At 49.5% G+C, this 22,449-nt stretch overlaps 2 protein-coding genes and 1 long non-coding RNA gene across 5 annotated transcripts in view; all 3 read left to right on the top strand.

The window, feature by feature from the left end:
* Positions 1–3,941: 3,941 nt before the first annotated feature.
* Positions 3,942–6,416, top strand: LOC105190468 (uncharacterized). Of its 2 annotated transcripts, none has more exons than XR_003113574.1 (4): positions 3,942–5,204; positions 5,793–5,874; positions 5,943–6,074; positions 6,199–6,412. It is a non-coding gene; the product is annotated as an uncharacterized LOC105190468 (long non-coding RNA). The 2 variants fall into 2 exon arrangements; XR_003113575.1 differs by lacking the exon at positions 3,942–5,204 and adding an exon at positions 5,211–5,426 and having other exon boundaries at positions 5,731–5,874; positions 6,199–6,416.
* Positions 6,417–9,154: 2,738 nt separating this feature from the next.
* Positions 9,155–12,718, top strand: Mcm7 (minichromosome maintenance 7). The gene is made up of 10 exons (XM_011143287.3): positions 9,155–9,194; positions 9,447–9,655; positions 9,770–9,933; positions 10,013–10,193; positions 10,328–10,465; positions 10,532–10,717; positions 10,793–11,006; positions 11,210–11,687; positions 11,843–11,994; positions 12,146–12,718. Exons 1-10 carry the CDS (start codon positions 9,155–9,157, stop codon positions 12,559–12,561), a joined length of 2,178 nt encoding a protein of 725 aa, XP_011141589.1. The 3' UTR covers positions 12,562–12,718.
* Positions 12,719–13,764: 1,046 nt separating this feature from the next.
* The window catches only part of dally (division abnormally delayed protein), a 40,737-nt gene continuing 32,052 nt past the window's right edge, over positions 13,765–22,449 (top strand). The window contains exons 1-2 of one of the 2 annotated variants that reach the window (XM_019842020.2): positions 13,765–14,482; positions 17,311–17,451. In XM_019842020.2, coding sequence (XP_019697579.1) covers positions 14,239–14,482; positions 17,311–17,451 — 385 coding nt within the window. In that variant the 5' untranslated portion in view covers positions 13,765–14,238. The remainder of the gene's footprint in view (positions 14,483–17,310; positions 17,452–22,449) is intronic. The other variant, XM_011143286.3, reaches the window with a different exon arrangement.

Consider the following 22,449-nt stretch of genomic DNA (forward strand, 5'->3'; position numbering starts at 1 on the left):
AAGCCCTGCTGAGTCGGAGCAGGATCGAATCGTGACGCCACTGGATCGCAGCGGAGTGGGGTCCGCAATGACAGACCATATGAGGAAGGGTCTCGGACTCCGCCCCGCATCGCCGGCAACGTCTATCACCCTCTCCCCACCGACGTGCGCCGTTCAACGGCAACACGTCGAGACGAGCACGGTGGATAAAACGCCAATCAGCGAAGCAGGTGAAGCTGCCGCCCCGCATAAAGTGATTGCTCACCCGATGACGAGACGACACCTCGAACACCTTCCCCTGGTCTGGTTTCCGCGACAAGGTGGTATCATACCACTCCGCCACCGCAGCACGCAGGCGTCCGATCACCTGGGCACGAACCCCAGGTGGGATCTGCCCCGCGGACCGCGACATTGAAGGACGAGCTCGCGGCGCTCCTCGCTCCACAGCCACCGGATGGCGCAGCGATCCGACTGATGACGCGCGGCGTTCCGCGCTCTCGACCACAGGGAGCGCTTCCCCTCCCCCCTCAGTCCCCCCTCGAGTGACCCCGGGAGAAAGGCGGCGATCTGGTCGCAACCAGGGGGGTGGCCGATGCGGCGTGCAACCACTCCCCGCAGAGACGCCCAAGCCAGGTCCCTGACCGCGCGGTCGTCCGCCGTCAGAAGACGGAAGACGTGCGCGACCGAGAGGACGTCGGTGAGGTCAGCTAGAGGAAGTAGCCCACATCCCCTCTTGCGAGGGGCATGTAGACCACTTCGGCGCTCGCTCTCTGCGGGAGGTTGAGCCACATCTTACAGGACCTGCGGATCTGCAGGTCGAGCTCCTTGAGGGGGCCCTTCTCCACTGCGGCTCCCCGCAGCAAAAAGTCGAGCCGCGGCAACAAAAAAGTCGCCACGGTCTCAGTCTTCTGCCACGGGACGAGGAGGGAACGGTCGACCGACGCCAAGTCGTCACGTAGCACCCTAATGGCAGCATGCGGAGTCTGGTTGACCCCGAAGCCCGTCGGTATGCCGAGGTGCTCATAGGCCTCGCCCTCGGCCATTGCACGGACCGGTTGGCCCTGGATCCGGAGGGTCGTCGGTCGGATCCTGCCCGCTCCGCCTGCACCGATGTGCAGGGTGGCGCATTTGGCAGGGTTGAACCGCAACCCGACCGACGATGCCTCGTTCATCGCGACTGCGAGCAGTCGTTCCATTTCGTCGGGTGTCCTGGAGACCAGTACCAGGTCATCTGCATAGGCCATTACTGACCACCGCGAGTCCAAGAGCTCGACCCCGAGATCGACAGCCGTGACCGCACGCAGCACGGAGTCGATCGCGAGATCGAACACGATTGGACTCAGCGGGCATCCCTGGCGTACGCCCGAGCGAATATGGATGGGCGCTGTGAAGCCATCAGCGGTTCGCACCCGCGTGGTGCAACCATCGTACAGCGAGCCCCATACGGCGATGAGGCCCGCTGGCGCGTCCGCGCGAACCAGTGCGCGGCGGATCGCCCCGTGGGGAACCGATCCAAACGCGTTGGAAAGGTCCAGCCACGCGATTACCACCTCCCTGCGGCTCCTCCGGGCATCAGTCAAGATCTCCTGCAGGACGAAGTTGTGCTCGAAGCACCCCCCGCCCCTTAGGAACCCCTTCTGAGCCGGACTGAGCTTCCCGCTGACCACGCACCACTCGGTGATACGATCAGCCAACACGGCGGCGAAAAGTTTGGGCAGGGTGTCCCCCAACGCGAGAGGGCGCCAGTTATTTATATTACCGCGATCTCCTTTTTTGTACACCATGACTGTGTTGGAGGTCTTCCAGACGGCAGGAACCGACTCGAGCCGCAAACATGCGTTAAAGAGGGCGACGAGCAGCCGCGCCGATGGATCCGCTGCACGGAGGTCCTTGTAGGTTATGCCGTCTGGACCCGGCGCAGAGTTATTCACACGCCGGAGCCGACGACACACCTCTCGCTCCGTGAACGGCTCCATCAGCGCCGCCGCACCGCCGTCCTCGCCCGGGACGTCGGCTCGCTCCGCAGGCTCGGCGCAGGTCGTCCCCTCCGCGATACAGCTCTTCGAAGTGCGCCTGTACCACGTCGGTCGGCAGATCGCAGACCTCCGCGGGACCGGCCAACACTTCTCGAACTGCTCTGCGTCGGTTCCTCCTGAAGAGCGCCTGTATTCGCGCTGCTTCACGAGTCCTGTTCCGGCCGTCTTCTCCGAATAAATCGGGGACATTGGCCGGTGCCAATTCCCCCTGACGGCCACCCTCTCGCGCGTCCCTCTCCCCTCGCCACTCCTCGTCGACCTCACGCAACCGGCGTGGTGGCGGTCGACGAGCGCGCGGCGCGCCACGCCCTGGCCCGCCTCCCCCGAAGAATCCGGCGACCTGAATCGCCAGATCCTCGAGCTCGGCGAGCGTCGCCACGGAATCCGCCGCGTCGACGAGCCGCGTCCTCTCGACGGCGAGCTGACGCCCCGTCCGTCTCTCGACGTTCGGAGCGGCATCCCGCGCGTCTCGAGGACCGCGCGCCGCCATCGACGGGTTGCGCGGCGCCCTAGCGAGTCGCGTCGCGCCGCAGCCCGCGCGGGAACCCGGAGCCGCAGTCGCCCGAACCGCATCCGGATGCGCGTCGACGGACGCGGGTGTTCCCCGCCGACCCATCACGCCCCGGACTCTACGCGGACCGGACCCGTCTCCGGCGCCTCCCCCGCCAGTATCTCGCGCGCGTGTCTCCTCCACCCTCCGAACCGGCGGCGTCCCTCCGCCTCGCGCCGCGCCCACCCCCGCAAGCGGGTGAAAATTCGCCTCCGTGAGGGGCGGCGGTTCGAGTGCCGCCCGGGAGGCCGCGCTCGTGGCCTCTTCATCCGACGAGCGTACGCGCGCGCGGCGCGCCCTTCGCCGCGCGGACCTTGGGATGGCGGCCGTCCACGGGCCGCCACCGTCGGCACCCTCCTCGTCGTCGCCGTCCCTGCCACCCTCGTCCTCCGTGTAGAGAGCGGCCGGCCTCCGCGAGGCCCCCGCCCTGCGCGGCCGTAGGGTCATCCTTCTCGGAGGGGGGCTGCTGCTCTTCCTTCCTCTTCCTCCTCCCTCCGGTGGGCTGGTGGTCGTCCCTGGTGGTGTCCTGAGCCGCTCATCGGCCGCCGCTGGGGACGTCCCACCGGCTGGGCGCGGGGCAGAGGGGGCGAGGAAATCGCGCCCCGTATACCCGCGCCCGGGAGCCCGGTCGACATGATCGGGCTCCCCGCCGTGGAGACTGTGATGGTGACGGTGGTGAGGGTCGCCACCGTCCTTGAAACGGGCGTGCATGGCGTTTGAATGCCAGCCAGGCCCCCCGGGGATGCTCCGCAGGTGGTCGGCGGAGTCCCCCCGAGGGACCCTGCGCTCGAGAACGAACCGCCGCCCAACGAGGATGGTGTCTTTCTCGTCGGAACGGCGGTCGCCTCGGTTGCACGCCCGTCGGGTCGGCTCCACAGAGCTACGCCTGGGAGTCCTCCAATTGGCCGCCGTATGGCCTATTTCGGCCACCGGCGGGCGTTGTTCCGGCGAGGACTCCCAGAACTCGCGTAATTTACCGACCCGGGAGGTGGCGCCCTCTTCCCCAGATGCGGCGGCCAATGGCGGCGTGACCACGGCCGCGCTAGGGGCCCCGCATCTAGTCTCCGCATGCTTCGTGGCCGATCGCTCCTGTTGCTCCAACATGGCCGCCGCACATGCACCGCGGGCTTCCGCCGACGAAGAAGACGTCCTCGTCGGCGTTATACTTGCCCGCGGTGTCGCCGCGACGGCCTCCGCGAAGGTTGTCGGTGCGCGGGTGCGCGTGAGTGGTGGTGCATGCTCCTCCGACGACGACGACGAGAGCAGCACCACGGCCGCCGGCTGCGCGCGTGTGAGTGTAACAGTGCGCGGCGATGGTGTAGCAGCCGACGGCCTCCTGGGTGCTGCCCGTGTGCGTGTGGTAGTGCGTGTAGTGGTAGTGCGTGTAATTGCCGACGGTGACGGCGTCGCGCGCTGCACCCGTGCAACCGCGCCTCCCGTCCTACCCGTGGACGGGTGTCCGCGCGCTGCCACGCCCCGCGTCGCGCGTCGCACGCCGTCCGAGGCGAGCGACGGCTCCCCGCGCGTCACCGCCCCGCGCGCCTCAAGCCTACCGGCCCGCGACGTCGACGCCGCCGACGACGCGCTCGCCCGCGGTGATGACGGCGGTGTCGGCGTCGGACGCGGGGAACGCCGACGGGCCGCATCCGGCGGTGCCACCTCCGGCGACTCCGCCCCGTGCAGAGTCTCGTAGTGGGTCCGTACTTTTTTCAAAGGGTACGCACCCGTACCCGTGTACCCACACGCAGAACACCTGTACGTGACGGAGTCGTCGGGGTGGAACTTCTTCTGGTGCTTTGCCAGATGCAGCCTGTCGACGTAGGATCCCCGCGCCCTTTGTCCAGGTACGTCCCTCCCGAAGCACCTCGGGCAGGTTACCCTGTCCGGGAGCGGGAACGGGATGACGACCTGGACGGGCGACACCGACATTTCGCTAAAATATAGTAATAAAAATTAAATTGAAATTTTAACCGCCGCCCGGCGAGATAAACAAATCCCGCTCGCAAGGTCGCGATCACGTGCGCACCGAGTGTCGTCCGCAACGGTTTCTCGCGGCAGTGCAACGATCAGTGCGCGGAGTGAGGGTGCAATCCGCACCCACCGACCGATGCACCGCGTTGGGAAAAGGTCGCTTCACCCGCTACTCGAGTGCCGCTTCTGTTCGCGACCCGGAGAGCGAGAAATTGCTTTGACAAGCTTCTCACCCCGTCGGTCGCGGGCACCGAGACGGCTCTCGTACGCTACGCCTCCACCGATCGGCCCAGCGACCGCGGAGTGTCCGCGACCGATGAACCTCGCGGGGGAGGTTTCGCCCTAACCGAGTGTCCGCCTGCGGTGATGTTCCACGAACGACCGGGCGAGAAACAAGCGTGCGAAGGTCACGGCGCGGGACGGCCGGCGCCCGTCAGCGAGCACCTCCCGTCCGCTTCGCAACGGCCCCGGTATAGCGTATGGTGCAGTGCCGCGCTCGGTGACCGGTGTTCCGCGTAGTGGAGGGCACGCGTCACTCGGGACGCCAAGTCCCGTCCCGATCCGCGACCCCGCGGCCGAGCGGCGGACGCGACAAAACGCGCGCGACGGGCGAGCGCGCGCCGACGGTGGCAGCGAAGACGGACGTATACCCGCTGACCCCCGGCACGGTCAGTAACGCGACGTGCACACTCGAGATTAAAAAACACGCAAAAACGCCCGCGTGTCGATTCCGCGCTCAAGGAGCGGCGCTCCAACGGCGCTCGGCAGGTCCGACCGGCTGCCCGCGGCGGGCGGTTTGCAACGTCGAAAAAACACGTAAAAAGACAGTTGCACCGCCGCGGGACCTACGTTTCGTATGCAGTGGAGTGTGCTTTATCTGCCCGCGATAGGTGCTTAGTGAAATTGTGCTTACTAATCGAGATATAAGCGTTGCACCTGTCACGGGACTTACGCTCGGCGCGCTGCCGCTTCTCCTTGTACTTTGTAACGCCTGTGGCGGGACTTTTTATTAACAACAGATGTTTTTTAATATGAGTGTGTGCCCGCCACAGGCCTCGCCAACACGTGCGACAACTAATAATTAATATTTTATTGCCAGTGACGGGCTATTAATGCGGCAATGTGACAAAGCAACACGTCGCCCGTCACTGGACTTAGAAAATTTTTCGTCTTTCTCTCAAATTTGTTCTACAGCTCCACTGCACGCCGGTCGGATTTCGACGCAAAAGTTTTATTAATTTTTCCTGCCTCTACAGCCGTCCACAAACATCCATCGACAGAGCCAGTATAGTCGCCACTCCTCGCCTCCAGGATATCAGCGCAAGAAGGTAAATACAGGTAAATATAATATCCTAGAGGCATTTATTCCACTTTCTTTCACAATAATTAACACAGTTAATTTTCAGACGCGGAATCGCACGAGGCAATCGCCTTCCCTGAACGAAGATCAAATTTTCTTTCTATACATGTGGTCGACAGGGGAGGCAACGCGCGCGAGCCCTGGACAACGGAGTACCGTAATTTTGAAGTACCCAAAGGTAGGCCGAAAAGTACTTTAACCTTCGATACTTTATTTAGACAATAAATATTCCCCGAGGGGCATGCCCCCCGGAGTAAATACAAAATTATTGTAATTATTGCGATCTTGCACTTTGATCTTAGCTCAGAGAGCCGAGAAGCGATGCTTTACAACTGCTACGTTCGCATTTTATCCTCTCCGAATCGCTAATTCGAGTATGCCAATGCCATCGGGCGCCACGTAGCGGCGATAGTTGTTAGTACAACGTACGTTTAACTGCTGAAAGAGGGCTGTAGTGATTCGTGTATCGAGATAATAATATGTAATAATGATAATATAATAATATTTTTCCCTATACGTAAATAGGCAAATATGGGTCAATCGATTTTCCACCTCGATCACCGGATTTCACTGTAAAAACGCTACATTTTTCCATAAATTGCGACTCCTATCTCACTCAGAAAATTTATTTTCGGAAATCCGACGTTTCATTCAGAGTTCTGGTTAGCCCCGCACGAGTTCTAAAGATTATTATTAACACTCGGAGCGTTAAAACCAAAATTGAAAGAGTCCTCGCCGATTTTCGAGTTGAGGGACATAGAAATATTCGACTCGTGGGACGAAAATCGGCGAGAACTCTTTCAATTTTGGTTTTAGCGCTCCGAGTGTTAATAATAATCTTCAGAGTTCATGAGGAGCTAACCAGAACTCTGAATGGAACGTCGGATTTCCGAAAAAATCTTTCGATCCGAGGGACATGGAAATATTCGACTCAAGGGACAAAAATCGGCGACAACTCTTTCAATTTTGGTTTTAGCGTTCCGAGTGTTAATAATAATCTTCAGAACTCGTGAGGGGCTAACCAGAACTCTGAATGAAACATCGGATTTCCGAAAAAAAATTTTACGTGTTTAATAAACAATCAATTTTTTTGAAAATCCGATGTTTTATTCAGAGTTCTGGTTAGCCCCTTACGAGTTCTAAAGATTATTATTAATACGCGACGCGCTAAAACCAAAATTGGTAGAGTTCTTGCCATTTTTCGTTTTCTAATTCGAGAATTTTAAATATAATTTTTCTTATTGTTTTAAACAGAACTATTTTTAAAACTTATCTAGAACTATAGAACTTAAAAATCTATCTAGAACTCTAAAAAAATTGTCATTTTTTACATAATGAGGGGCGTCGTGAAGTTGGCCCTCCGATTTTTAAAATGGTATTTTCTCTACTTTAAATGACGGAACTCTTTCTATAAAGGATTGCGAACTCTAGAACTCTGTGAGGGGCATTCAGAATTCTAATAATTTTTTTCAAATTTGAAGAATGAAGGGCCATTTTCACAGAGGTGATGGAGCGAACACATTCTCTGTCTCTCTTTTACTTGGCTCGTCGAAACAAGTCGAGCGGAGGGCGGGGTTTCAGAGGAAATGTCATCGACGAAACGTGCAATGCTTGCGATGCCCGTGTGTTGTATGCAATACGTGCATTTTCTTAAAAAATGAAAAAAAATTTATTGTGATACACGTATGTTGTATGCAACACGTGCATTTTCCTAAAAAACGAAAAAAAAATGATTGGCGAAAAAGGACAACGCCGACCGCCAAGGAGATGCGAACCACCGCCCTCAACCCCGCGAGTCCAGCGTACTTCCACCAAGCCACACGCTCTTTGAAAAGCTCCCTCCTTCATTTGGTTCATGAAGCACTCGCGATTTTCAATCGCGACTTTCTTGCAAACGCTTCAATGCTACGCCGTATCTTTAGTGTAATGTTAATTTGTCATGCAAATCTATCGACACAACGAGTTTAGTCGAAATCGATTGCTATTGATCATCTCGTTGGATTCACGCCGAGAGTGAAACGTCAGTCTCGGCCGTGTGTCGGGAAGCACAATCTCGGCAACGTTGCGAATCAGAGCGAGATGGAGCGAACACATTCCCTCTCTCTCTCTCTTTCGCTTGGCTCGTCAAAACAAGCCGAGCGGAGGGCGGGACTTCAGACGGATAGACGGGAGCAGTTTCTCTGTGTGTGTGTGTGCCGACTACATTCTTACATAGAAACGTACGGCAATTGAAAATGTTTAAGCATATACCCTGAGATTCTATCTGTTGCGTATGTGTGACACGTGTGTGTGTGTGTGTGTGTGTGTGAGTGCGTATATGCACACGTACGTCACGCACACTTTCAATGCAACACATGTACACGGACACAACTGCGCTAAAAAACGCCTGTCAGAGTATAAATAAATACTAACGTAACGCTGAAATATTTTGGAAAAATAATTTTGGGTACACACAAAATATTATCTTATTATCATATATTTATATATCGATATAAATCGTATATAATCTTCATGATATTAATCATATACAATCTCAATTCTTATTTTTTTTGTGCATGTTAACATGTTAATTCATGTTATAAATGCATAACAATGCGCGAGACCGTGCTTGTCAAGTACGGTATTATGGTTGTAGCACGGACATAAACCGCCTGAAAGTGGATGTAGCACGGACAGCCACCAGATGCAGGTTTTACCGTCGAGACCTAAAAGTGGATGTAACATCGTAGTTCCCCTCTCAAAATGGATGCATATAGCGCCCATTCCCAGTGCGAAAAATCGGTGTCGCCGAAAACGCCGTGTTGGCCGCTCTCAGCTTCCTCTCTGGTAGAAGGGTGTACCCATACGCCATTTTCCCTAGTATTTAGTTCATAGTTCAATAGATGGTTGGTTGGTTGGTTCTATTTTTGGCTCCGGACTGTTCCGAAATAATGTCCACATGCCATTTTCCAATTGGTTCAATAGATGGCTTCGAGAAATACGACATTTAGGTAGTGTTTTCATTGATATTGAGTATAAGCCGAGTCCGCATGGTGCTGCTCGACTGCATCCTAAATCTGTTTATAAGCTCATAATCTATTTGTTATACGAATTATGGTTTCATACTTTACGCGGGAAAAACGGGCAAACACAGAAGAACGACATTTAACCAATTAATTAATATTCGTTAAGGAATAAATACGAATAAATTAAAGGAATTTAAGGAATAAATTCAAGAGAACGATTGAACAAAAGTATTTATATTTGAATTCGTAAAAAATGGCGAGCAAAGTATCGAGAGATTATGTTAAAGACAGAGGTAATTACTTTTACATTTTTCACATACTTAACCATGCAAAATTTCTATTAAATACTTATGGAAATAAGTGTTTAGAATACGTCATTTGATATGTCAATGAAACTTATTAGTACTTATTAGAATGACATGAAATAATATTTTGGTATACTATTAAACATTTACCATTATGCAAAAATTCATCCCATTACTTTTGTAGCAATAATCTATCTGAACACAATAAGCTGACTAATATAAATGTAATAAATATTTTAGAACAATTGAAGACTTTCTTCCTGGAGTTTGTTGCAATGAATGACAAAATGCCAGATAAACATTTTAAGTACAGACAGCAGCTTACTAAAATAGCACACAGAGAACAGATTAGCTTTGAAATTGATTTAGATGATATACAGATGTTTGATAGTGACTTGGCCACATCCATTGTAAACAATACAAGGAGATATACTAATTTAATTTTGGATGTATGTAAAAAACTTAATCATTTTATAAATTTTTAAATTAGAAATAACTATACAAAATCAACTGTTGTATGTGGCAATATTAATTATGATGGTAATCATTTCTTTTTTATATAGCTGGTTCAAGAAATGTTACCTGACTTTAAAGAGAAAACGGTTTTACCTAAGGATTCTTTAGATATTTATATGGAACATCGATTAGTAATGCAAGCTCGCAACAGACAACCAGGTGATGTTCATGACACCAGAATACAATATGCTCCAGAATTGATGCGTCGTTTGTAAGAAAATTTAATTTGTTTGAATATTTGTTAGATAAAGTAAAATTTTTCAATTTACAAAAGTACTTATGACTTTCAGCGAAGTATATTTTAAAGATTTTTCTGATACAAAAGCTTATTCAGTAAGGGATATTAAAGCAGATAAGATTGGAAAATTGGTGACTGTTAGGGGTATTGTTACAAAAACTACTGAAGTAAAACCAATGGTTGTTGTGGCAACTTATACATGCGATGAATGTGGTTCAGAAGTGAGCCAACCTGTAAGTAAATTGAATTCAAATTTTACTTTAATGGTATTTTTGCATTTTTAACATAATTATTTATAGTTCCTATATACAAAAATTATATACAAAAAGATTTTAATTCTATTTTATTGTGCAATTTATCATTTCAGATACAATCTTTAAGTTTTATGCCATTACGGACTTGTCCGAGCGACGGATGTCGCGTGAATAAATCAGGTGGTAGGCTGTACATGCAAACGAAAGGCTCGAAATTTATCAAGTTTCAAGAAATGAAACTACAAGAACATGTAAGTTTGTGAATACTTGAAGAGCCTCTTAAGATTTAAACAATTATTAAAATTTATGTTTTGCAGAGTGAACAAGTGCCAGTCGGTCATATACCACGATCCTTGACCATCTTCTGCAGAGGCGAAACAACGAGAAATTGCATGCCGGGAGATCATGTGATTGTGACTGGTGTGTTCTTGCCCTTTGTGAAGACTGGTTACAATGCTAAATCTGGCCCTGCACTTTCTAGCGAAACTTACTTGGACGCACATGTAAGAATAAGTATATCGATTTTACAGTAACAGTCGTTCTTTATTTGTTGATGTAAAATGATTGTTTTGTTTCAGAAAATAATATGTCTTAATAATACTGACTCGACCGATGACAGCAACGCTGAACTAACAGATGAAGAATTAAGTTTGCTGATGCAGGATGATTTTTACAGCAAGTTGGCTAGGTCCTTAGCTCCCGAGATTTACGGGCTCGAGGATGTAAAAAAGGCATTGCTATTGCTACTTGTAGGTGGAACAGACAAGAAGAAAGGCGATATCAAGATTCGAGGTAAAAAAATATGAATTTTATTAATCAATATTTATATCAGTCGCATAATTTATTCCTGTACAACATTTGTTATCTTTATTTTATATTATCTTATAACATGGATTTGCCTTTAGTTTTAGATGCCCATTTTTGTTCTATTACTATATAATATGACAAAATAAATAAATTATTCAAAATAACAGCTGAATTAAAATTAATCATAGGCAACATTAATATCTGTTTGATGGGAGATCCTGGTGTGGCCAAGTCACAATTATTATCGTACATTACACGATTAGCTCCGAGATCACAGTACACCACCGGAAGAGGATCATCAGGCGTAGGTTTGACCGCTGCCATCATGAAAGATCCTTTGACTGGTCAAATGATACTGGAAGGTGGTGCTTTAGTATTGGCGGATCATGGAGTATGTTGCATTGACGAATTCGATAAGATGGCAGACGCGGACAGAACGGCGATTCACGAAGTGATGGAACAACAGACTATATCGATTGCCAAAGCCGGTATAATGGCTCGTTTGAATGCTAGGGTCTCCATATTAGCCGCTGCCAATCCGGCTTACGGCAGATACAATCCGCAGAGAACGGTCGAGCAAAATATTCAATTGCCCGCCGCGTTGTTATCGCGATTCGACCTATTGTGGCTCATTCAGGATCGTGCGGATCGAAGTAACGATCTCAAGTAGGTATTAGTTTATCAATCAGTTTCTTTCCGATAATAATAAATATCACGTAAATTATTTGTCTTTAATTTGATAATTATTTCGTAACATAGCTTTCTATTGATGTAAAGTTTATATATTTCATTCGTAAATTAATAGAAATGTTTTCTTTTAGACTGGCGCAGCACATCACCTATGTCCATCAACATTGCTCGCAACCTCCGACAGAGACGGAGGCTTTCGACATGAAACTGATTAGAAAATATATAAACTTATGTAAGACGAAAGAACCCACCGTATCGGAGGAATTAACAGAATTTATCGTGGGTATGTATATGCATAACTAACATTATTTCTTATGGAGTTTACATATTATTTTAACATGGTTGAACAAGATGCTGTGTTGTACCTTATTAGAGATTATTCCTCGTTGTATATGCGCATCAAAGTATTCGACGGATATTTTACAAAATTACAGACTCTTACGTGGAAATGCGAAAAGAAGCGCGTAACAGCCACGACAAGACATTCACTTCCGCTCGTAACTTGCTGGGTGTTCTGCGGTTGTCAACGGCGCTGGCACGATTGCGTCTGTCGAATGTGGTCGAGAAGGACGATGTAGCGGAAGCGAACAGGCTCGTTGAAATGTCCAAGCATTCCATCAATTACTCCGAACACCGTACAAACATTGCGCAACAGAATCCGACCAACCGCATTTTCCATTTGATAAGGGAACTCGCCGGTGATAAGAAGACGGTCAAAGTATCCGACATTTTGGAGCGATGCACGAGCAAAGGGTTTAAACCCGACCCCGTGTACAAGTGCATCGAGGAGTACGAAGCGCTGAACGTGTGGCAGGTCAATCAGACCAGGAGAATGATTACTTTCATCTGATTCGTTAACACGAGGATCGTGTCTGTCGCTTATATTTTTGTATCTTGAAAGGCGCTCTGCTCTGTGCCAATGAAAGAAGGTTTGCATTTTTCTATTTAACCCACTTATCTACTCAGTATACGTTTATTATAATGACATTAAATTAAAACAATATGCCGACACATTAACATTATTTCGGCCAAAGATTAATTAGTTACACCTATACCAAATTTCCATACAAATCCATTCAAGTCTATATCAATAGTTGTTTATTCTTGTGTCTTGCGTGAAATATTCAAATTTACAATTAGATCTGAATTTTGTTTCAATTGTTTTATTCGAATCGAATAATACACGTATAATTATATACACACGTTTCTTTTCCTTCATTCAGGAAGCTCATGTTTGAATATTTCAAATGAGACAAGTCTTCAGCAATGACGGTTACTATGGGGGCTTTAATTCTGCCATATGTTTACTGATACATTTTATGATATCGGATAAAATTGATCCTTTAGATGTATTCTCATGGGATAGATGTATTCTCATTTCCATTATGGGACGGCCGGTAAGAAAGATCTTGATAGCTTGTACAACCACCGGCAACCAATCGTAAACATTACCAACGATGCGTTAAGGTACAGGCATTGATCTCGACTTTCCACCGTGAGATGTCGCCGCGTTCCGTTTTCAACACCGCGCTTCTGTCGCGAACGAGCATGCGCGCGCCACCGGCCGAATTCGTTCGAGCCGTTTTTCACTCGCGTCAATTTCAGTCTCGTCGAGTCACTCGTGATAGGTGTACGTGGTGCGCTCTCGTCTCGCTCCGTTCGCTCTCGCGCTCGCGAGTCCGCCTCCGTGCGTGCGTGCGTGCGTGCGTGCGTACGTGCGTACGTGCGTGCGCCCGTGGTTTGCTCGCGTTCGTCCGTCCGTCAGTCGCACGTGCGTGTGTGTGTGTGTATCTACACGCACACTCACGCGAAAAATACGTATGTGCATCTCACATTGTGACACGAACCAAGTGGTCGAGCGTGCATGTGCCGAGAGCGTTGTTGGAGGATATATGTGATCGCCTGGACTCGTCGCGATCGCCGTCTTTGACCTCTCCTCTCTCTCTCTCTCTCTCTCTCTCTCTCTCTCTCTCTCTCTCTCTCTCTCTCTCTCTCTCTCTCTCTCTCTCTCTCCCCTTTTTCTCTCTCTTTCTCTCTTTCTTTACCTCTGTCTCTCCTTTCCTCCTTCACGTCCTTCACCTCCTCCCTCTTCCTCTTCCTCCTTCTCTTTCTTCTTCTCCTCCGCCCCCTCGCGAACGCACCAAATGTTCGCGCCGCATGCTCCGAGTGCTCGCAGCAATACCGCCGCTCGTTTTCGCCGTCGCCGTCGTGCTGTCTGACGGCGCGTCCGCCGTCGTTCGAGGAACGATCATCGCGTTCCGATACGGTGGATGACTCCAGCAGCGATCGGTTCTAATCCGTAAAAGAGACGAAGAGGAAAGAGCTGCGTGAGAACAGGCGAAGAGAGGTGCAAGGACCACTGACGAGGAGAGAGAGGGAGGGAGAGGGAGAGAGAGAGAAAAAGAGAAACAATTTCTCGCGAATATCTCCGCCGCCGATTTCTCGCGCGCGCGTTTTCCCCTCGGGTTTCTCCTCTCCTCTCTTCTCTTTCTCCGGCCGTCCGTCGCGCCGGGGCCATTTTGCCGAAATGAAAATAACACCGCGAGCCGCGCTCTCCGCGCCGGTCCTGCTCGCGATCGTTCTTCTCGTGGTGTGCGATTGTGCCCGCACGGCATACGCGAGATCGGCGCTTCGCGTGCGCTCCGCCGGCAACGACACCGATTTCTTCGTCGCCGTCAACGTCGCGGACTGCGACCGGGTCAGGCCGTTCTTCGACGGCAAGAATATCAGCCTGCTGCCGGCCGATGGAACCGCGAGGGATCCCTCCACGAGTAAGTGCTTCTGTGCTCTGTCGCGCGATGACAGGTGTCGTGATCGCATTCATCACGTGGTTTCTCCATTGCTTTCTCCCGATTGACGTCTCGCCGGCTTGATAATATCCGATTAATCCGCGTGATCTTCCAGCGCGGCTCGATACGGATTTGGATATTTTGGTACAATTGCATTTGAGAAATGAGACACGTGAAGAACGTCGAGAATGTCTCGCTCGAAGAGAATTACTAGTTCTGCTGTTATATACAACGCTTTTTATCAATGTTGTCAATTTGAGGTCACTCATGTCAGAGACGGTCTTGCGAGTAAGCATTGTGGCGAAGCGCGCGAGTAGCAACGTAAACATTAACTTCGTCAAGCCGTTCGCTCGTCGGGACGTTGACACTCTCCAGATTAATTTCCATTTTGCGGCGAATCACGAATCTCTGGCGAACTTCTTCGCCGAGATAGCAGATTTTTTTTCTCACAACGTACGATTAATTGGCCGGCATTCGTCTCGATTGAGATCGGCTCGATTTAAATCTGCTTCCTCGGGTCTCTCTCTGCGCATCGACAATGGTGGTCGATGACTTGATGTTAATTGATGTGACGGTTAACAGTTTTCTCGACGGAGAAAGAGGAAAGTACGGGGACGGACGTTAACGTTTCCACCCACGAGCGAAGCGCGTGGTGCGAACATGGCGCGCGATTAAATACGACGGATATTTCTAAAGACGACTTTTCTCACCCGGTATAATCGCGATTGTTAGCGCAAGACCGCGATTCGAAATCGCGCGTACACGATAATACGATACTTACACCACAGAAGAGCGAAGTGAACAAAGTTTTTCCGCGTTTATAGTAACAGGCTGTGTTCCCTGCGTCTTGGGTTGGAAATTTACTAAAAGAGCGGCCTCGATCCATCTTTATTTTTCCCGCGACGCGACGTTAACGCGTAATTCACTCTGAACTACGCTGAACTTGCTTCTTGTCAGCGCGAACGCGCCTAATCGTCGGTTCTTTTCGTTTCGCGGTAATTTCTCTCTTCTCTCTTTCTCTCTCTCTCTCTCTCTCTCTCTCTCTCTCTCTCTCTCTCTCTCTCTCTCTCTCTCTCTCTCTCTCTCTCTCTCTTCTCGATATCAGATCTTACGCGGAATTTGTCGGACGTTGTTAGTCTCCAATTTGATTCGACTGAATATGCGAGATTTTCCATTGTCGTATCGTGTTTGCTCGTTTGCATACATGGGGAGAATAAAGTATTCGGTAAAATGGAATTCTCTGAGAGAAAACTATAGTTCGTCTCGCGCGATTGATCGACCGACCGAGGTAGTGAGACTTCTCCAGAAGAGGGAAAAATTGAACATGAAGTATTCCTCCTCAGATTCCTGAGGCGCGCGCGCGCGCGATATCGTGTGTTGCGATTTATTTTTTCGCCGTGTCCCGATTTTTTCTCACTCGTTTACATTTCCGTCGCGTTCGTCCCCCAACGTTGTTGATCTTGATTTATGACGTTTCTCGGAACTTCGAAGCTATTAATCCTATTGGCTAATACGACCGCGACGCAGTGCACATTGCGTAACACGTGTCTATTTCTTTCTTCGTCAGTGTGACAAGTTATTCGTCGCTCGCGAACCGCGACAGCTTATTTTTAACGACGTAAAAATAAGAAGAACGTGTAACGTGCGCGTTGTTACGGCTTTAGACTTTCGACGGACGACAATACGACCGTGTACGAGTTCTTCGGACGAACGGATAAATGACCTGCGCGCACATGACGGCGATACTTGAATTACGTTCACATCTGTGTATTGTGCCAGCATATATCTCTACATTTATTTCTTCGTTTGGTTCTGTGTATTTTTGCATCTCCGTATATTATTCATCTATTTACATTTCATCCTTTCTTTTGCGCGCGCTACATATATAATATAAATATATGACCTGTCTATAAATAAGTATAACATACAACCCCGGTCTCTTTAAATTCGATGCAGCGTTCGTGCTCGCGAAACCGGTTCGCCCGCCGGCTAGAAGAGGAATGCGCGTCATCCGCAGGATTTCAATCGATCGTGACGGCATTATTTTCCGATCCCGCTTGAAATTATCGCGCGGCATAACGTTGCTATTACTACTGCACGGCCCCTACCCAACATGATATTATTAACGTGCTAAACGCGCGCTTGGTAACTTTTATTTACCGAGCGAGCCTTGCGTGTGTAAAAATCGTCAACGCAGCGCGACAGGGACGACGAAGAGGCTTGAAATATATCGCAGGCAAATCGCGATCGCGTGTAATCCCGCTTGGTTACGCTCGAAAATCCGCGCGCGTGCTACGCGCGAAGAGATACACGTACGAGCGTAAAATTGTGTGCACACGCGTTGATGAAATTCGATTAATTTATAGAATGAAATATCAGAGAGAAAGAGAGAGAGAGAGAGAGAGAGAGCGGGGGAGGGGAGGGTAAAACAGTTCGGCGCGATACAATTTCCGTGTGATCGAATTATCGGAATCTACGATCGGATTTTAATCATCATTCATGTTAGGCTTTTACGGACGATAGCCGTAATTTTTGCGGAAAAATGGGTCAGACATAGCCGACTTTTGAAGATACGGACGCGAGCGGGCGAACGAGTGAGCGAGAACGAGCGTGCGAATTTATGCGGCTTAATATACAATTTATATCCCCTCGCGTTCTCTTCAATTTGATTTAACTCGAGTCGAATAAAAGGGGAGCGCATGTTTTCGGCTCCTGTTTTCGTCTGTGCAAGTGTGTCTACCTGTCGCATAGTAACTACGCGAAATACTACTTCTCTTTTCTCATTTCTCTCTTCCTCTTTTTCTTTTCAGCAGTATGCGGTGGCAAGTGCTGCGGCGAGGAAATGGAGAAGCGATTGAAGCAACAAGCCCGGACGGATTTTCACAATCTGATTCATCATCACAGTAGGACCCTGCAGGGTCTCCTCGTCACTACCGCCGACTCTCTCAGAGGTAAGAGACCTTTTCTGTAACTTCTTAACGCATACCGCCACTGAAATTACCGAGGGAGTATTTTTCGCACCGAAACAAATACACATAAAAATATAGTGAAAAGCGTGAAGTATGTTTCACGCGTCCTTAAGAAATTTATAACCACGCGTCTGCCTCCGTTCATTTCCTGTATTTTTCTTCTTTTCTCTCTTTCCTGTGTTCCTGGAAACACAGTGTTTGATATCGTATCTTTTCGAGCTATTCGAGGTCGATTTTGTCAGTGTCGATTAATGTCTGCGAATCATACAAGCAATTCCCATTGCTCCGTGAATCATTAATACGACGTCAATGAGCAGTTTTGTTAATTAGGATCCATCGAATACTAATAGACGTCGGCGAAAAAGGTCTTTAATATAAAATGTGTGTGTCTAACAGCAAAATGTTAGACGAAAATCTAGTAATAGACAATTCTTGATTGTCACCGAAGCGAATGCATTTGGAGCGACGATTAAATTTTCAATCAAAACCGCGAAGAACCAACTCACAACGACGACGTTATCGTTGAGCGCGCGAGACGCGAATTACGGTAAACGAGGCGAGTTTGTGTTTGTACACGACACACTTGAGTATGGCCGACGAAATTGCCTTGTGAACGTTATCCCGGAGGCGTGCGCGGTATGCAATAGAGAGAGAGAAAGAGAAATACCCTAATCGCTAGATCGCTGGAATTATCGAATTACCTTGAAGAAGATCGCGGATCGGGACAATCTGAAATTGCACCGTCGAAACTTCAATAATGCCCAGCTGTAGTATCCGTTCCTCCAGTAGAAACCCGCTCGAAACATTCAGAGTTTATCTTTCGTTTTTGCCATCTCGTCTTCGGAATTTGAATTTTTCAACCGATCCCCGGGGTAATCGCGATTTATTATAAATTTGTATCGGCAAAAGCGCGACAGAGGGAAGGAGGCGCCCCTTTCGTTTTCTCCTTCCTTTCCTCCGTCTTGAAAAGAAGCTGTCTGTTTTCCCTGTCGCTTTCGTCTCGACAGTGGAAAAAAGAGTTAACGCTCGAGAAGAACTGACGATTATCGCGGATGATTTCGGACGAACTCGAGAAATCCCTGCAAAACTCGTCCGAGGTTCGTCTCAGGGAAGATTCGAAGTTGTCGGCTTCGCATGCCGCCTTATACGGGGCCAAGAAAGCGAAGCCCGCTATCCCTACCTCTCTCTCTCTCTCTCTCTCTCTCTCTCTCTCTCCTCTCTCTCTCTCTCTCTCTCTCTCTCTCTCTCTCTCTCTCTCTCTCTCTCTCTCTCTCTCTCTCTCTCTCTCTCTCTCTCTCTCTCTCTCTCTCTCTCTCTCTCTCTCTCTCTCTCTCTCTCTCTCTCTCTCTCTCTCTCTCTCTCTCTCTCTCTCTTTCTTTGCTATTACTGCTGCTGTTGCTTCTCGTACGCTCCTCTCTCTCTCTCTCTCTCTCTCTCTCTCTCTCTCTCTCTCTCTCTCCTCTCCTCTCCTCGTACAATCTATCTCTTTAATTCCCGCATCGGGTCGGTGCTTCGTTTACAAGAGGCCGCGAACGTGTCACTTCTTATTTCGAGCACTCGACCAACCGTTCTCGACAGTCTGAATTCGCGTTCACGAGACATCGATACGATATTAAACGTCGATCGCTTCGCGACTGATTCGTTGCATTTCATGTTACCTTTCATTACTATAAATTGTACGCGGAGTTTGTATCGTTTTTCGCCGGGATTACGAGGATTCTCCGTAATTGTATCGCAGTTTTCACATTAAATCGCTTTCGGCCGAGATACACTGCAACTTTTGAAATCGTGCAACTCATGTCGAAATAACCGACAAAGTAATGTTTGTGAAAAATGACTCGATCGCGCGGCTTTTCAGTTATCCTCGCGGTTACGTGTTCCTCGCCACTGGTATTTATACCGGTGTGCATTAACCGGCGTACGCGGTAGAAATGGAAAACGAGGTAAGACCGAGGGAGATAGCAGGCGCGAAAACTCGAGAGTACGAGAAAGCAAGGAAAGGAAAGAGAGAGAGAGAGAGAGAGAGAGAGAGAGAGAGAGACGCATGTCCGCGTGCGTGTCGTTGCCTCGGTAACGCGGCGTCTAGAATTCACGAGCGCAGGCCGCGACCGCTCTCGCTCTCAGCTATTTTCGATACCGCGAAAAATGTACTTCCTCTCGACCGCGACGCGCGCGCGAAGTGTTTATATCCTCGCGTATGAGAGAAAGAGAGAGAAGAGTGTCCGCGTCGGTATATTTTTCACCCTCGCTTGAAATTAAGCCCTCTCTTTCTCTCTCTCTCTCTCTCTCTCTCTTCCGATCCCACCCACCCCCTTTTAAACGACTTTCGTTTATCGGTCGCTATCTGGTACCACACGAATATTTGCGCGCGTATATTTCAGGAATCCCGTAGCGAGATAATCCGTAAACCGTGAAACGTTTTTTCAGTAAACTCGAAACGCAAGAGTTATTTTCTATCCCGGTAACGAGATGCAAAAGCGGACTGCCTCAACAAAATATCAAGAAAGATGGAGAGACCCGAATTTTTGCGATTTGAGTCCCGGTGTAACGAGCCGACAAATTGATTCGGGTTTATTTTGATGATTTTCCGGTCGGAGTTATTCCGATTTGTCCGTCGGTTGTCCTATTACGTACGCTCGAATGGCATTTCGAAACGATCGAAAAGTTTGCGACGCTCCGCGATACCTCGGGCGGAAAGTCGCTTCCTACTGAAGTTATCGCACCTTGGATAGTCACGATTGGAGTGGACTGGCGCGCGATAGTCGCTCGTTTCGTCGCGACGGTAAATCAGTTCCGAAAGAGGCTCGTAATCGAGTTCGAAGACGATATTACGAGCGGACGGGCGAAATTGCGGCTGTACATGTCGGTGAGTCGTGCAGGAAGGAGGAAGAAGGAAGGAGACGGTCACTGCCGGATTTAGTTGCTCTCCATCGTATACGTACGCGGCGCGTCTGCGGAATCCCGGTAATTGAAGGAAAACAAATTCGAGCGGTCGTGATTCACCGCCTTTGAAGTCTCAATTAACGCGGGCACGATCCGCCTCGACAAATAACGTTTCACACGAAAGAAAGGCACCAAGGCCCCCCGTCCCCATTGGCGAGGAAGCAGAACGGACGAAATAGAGAGTGCGAGAAAGAAAGAGCAACCGAACGCACGACGACGCGACGGCTGCGGGAGATCGCGACGCGTATTTTTATATGCCGTTAATTTTAGTCACGTCAACCGAGGCATGTCCACTTAAAAATAAATTACACTCGGCGTTGCGATCCGCGCAACGCGGTGGGAAACTTGCGACTCATGTTCACGCGCGTGCGACACCGCGATGCGATTCCGGCGCGTGGTGTCGCAAATCAAAGATCGAGAAACCGGTATAATTTGGTCGGGTCCGAATTTTCTGCTCACGACACACGCGCGACTCGTCGCGTCGGGAGAATACCGTCCCCTCTTTCTCCTCGTGGTCTTTCGCAAGTGAGAGAAGCGGTCGAGAAGAGTGCGATTAAATCGCGCGCGGACCGCGAGCGAACGCGCAGTTGTGTTCGAGTGTTTGTCCGCACCGAGAGATTTCCATGATGAAATAATTATATAACAAACCCGCGCGCGACCGCGCGGCGCGGCGCGGCGCGGCGCGATCGACACCCCGTGTACTTTTATAGTCGATAGAAAAACGCGCGGAGATCTTTAAACTCTCTCGCCTCTGCCGTTCCACGGTCTCGTTTTGCCACTTCTCTTAATAGGATCGTTAGAACCGCAAGGTGCCGCTGCCGCGCCGCGGCGCGCGCGCGCGCTTCGAGGGCGAAGAAGCGTGTAGATGCTCGTCGGAGGCACTTGAGACTGAAGCGGGGAATCGAGAAGCACTTATCGTCCATCTCCTCCGTTTTACGCGTTCGCGATTAAGCACCCGCGCTCGCGCGAGCGTTTGCGCTCGCGCGCAGAGTACGTCCGTTCTTAGGAGTCGTCATGAGTACGCGCTCAACTCGACGCTCGCGAAATCTCGAGTGGCCGCGTTTACGCGATGAATTATTTCACCGGGCTGGATTAGAGAAAAAAGACCCGCGCGAGAGAAAAAGAGAGAGCGGGAGAGGGTCGGAAACGCGCGAGGATAAACCGCAGGGAAATTCCATACAGCGCGAGGTATACCGGCGGAAACTCGAGACAACTGTCCTTGCTTTCTTTCCCTTCCTCTCTCTCTCTCTCTCTCTCTCTCTCTCTCTCTCTCTCTCTCTCTCTCTCTCGCTCTCTCGCCTGTACCTTTTCACTCTGAGCAATTTTTTCTAATATGGATAAAAGCGACTCACTCCCCGTAACAAAAATGAATATTCCGGAGAGGAAAAAGTAACGATAACATCTCGGCTCTTTCGCTCCCTCTTTCTCCTTCTCCCTCTCTCTCTCTCTCTCTCTCTCTCTCTCTCTCTCTCTCTCTCTCTCTCTCTCTCTCTCTCTCTCTCTCTCTCTCTCTTCCTCTTTCTCTTTCCCTCTCGAATATTTTGACCTGGAAGTTATCGCTCTTGTTATTTCTTGACGGTAGAATTACTTGGAAAGAATTTTATGAGCCAACTGCCCGATATTGAAATCCTAATATAGTTTATTACCACATTATACGTCATTGTATACGATGACGAGTTCGTCAAACATGCCAATCAGTTATCGAGCGACGAATGTCTAGAATACCGAAGAACTTTGTCGTACGGCGAAGAAAAGATTGATACCGAGTCGATGGTATAGCTGGTTCACGAAAAATGATGATGTGTAAACAGCGGTTTACACAGCAGTTAAAATTTAACCAAATTCCTTTGCCAAAAATTCAGTAAATTTTGAATCCACTAGCAAGATACGCGCGTAACTCATGAAAGAATGAAACTTATGCTGAATCAGGTCCTTCGTATATGATATTACAATATAACGATAACACGAACAATAACGCGAATATTCGCGAGTTGCTAACTGGAGAGCAATGAAAGAGTGACCGTGGATTCTCCTCCA

Source organism: Harpegnathos saltator, unplaced genomic scaffold, assembly GCF_003227715.2.
Source record: "Harpegnathos saltator strain DR-91 unplaced genomic scaffold, Hsal_v8.6 scaffold518, whole genome shotgun sequence".
Lineage (NCBI taxonomy): Eukaryota > Metazoa > Arthropoda > Insecta > Hymenoptera > Formicidae > Harpegnathos > Harpegnathos saltator.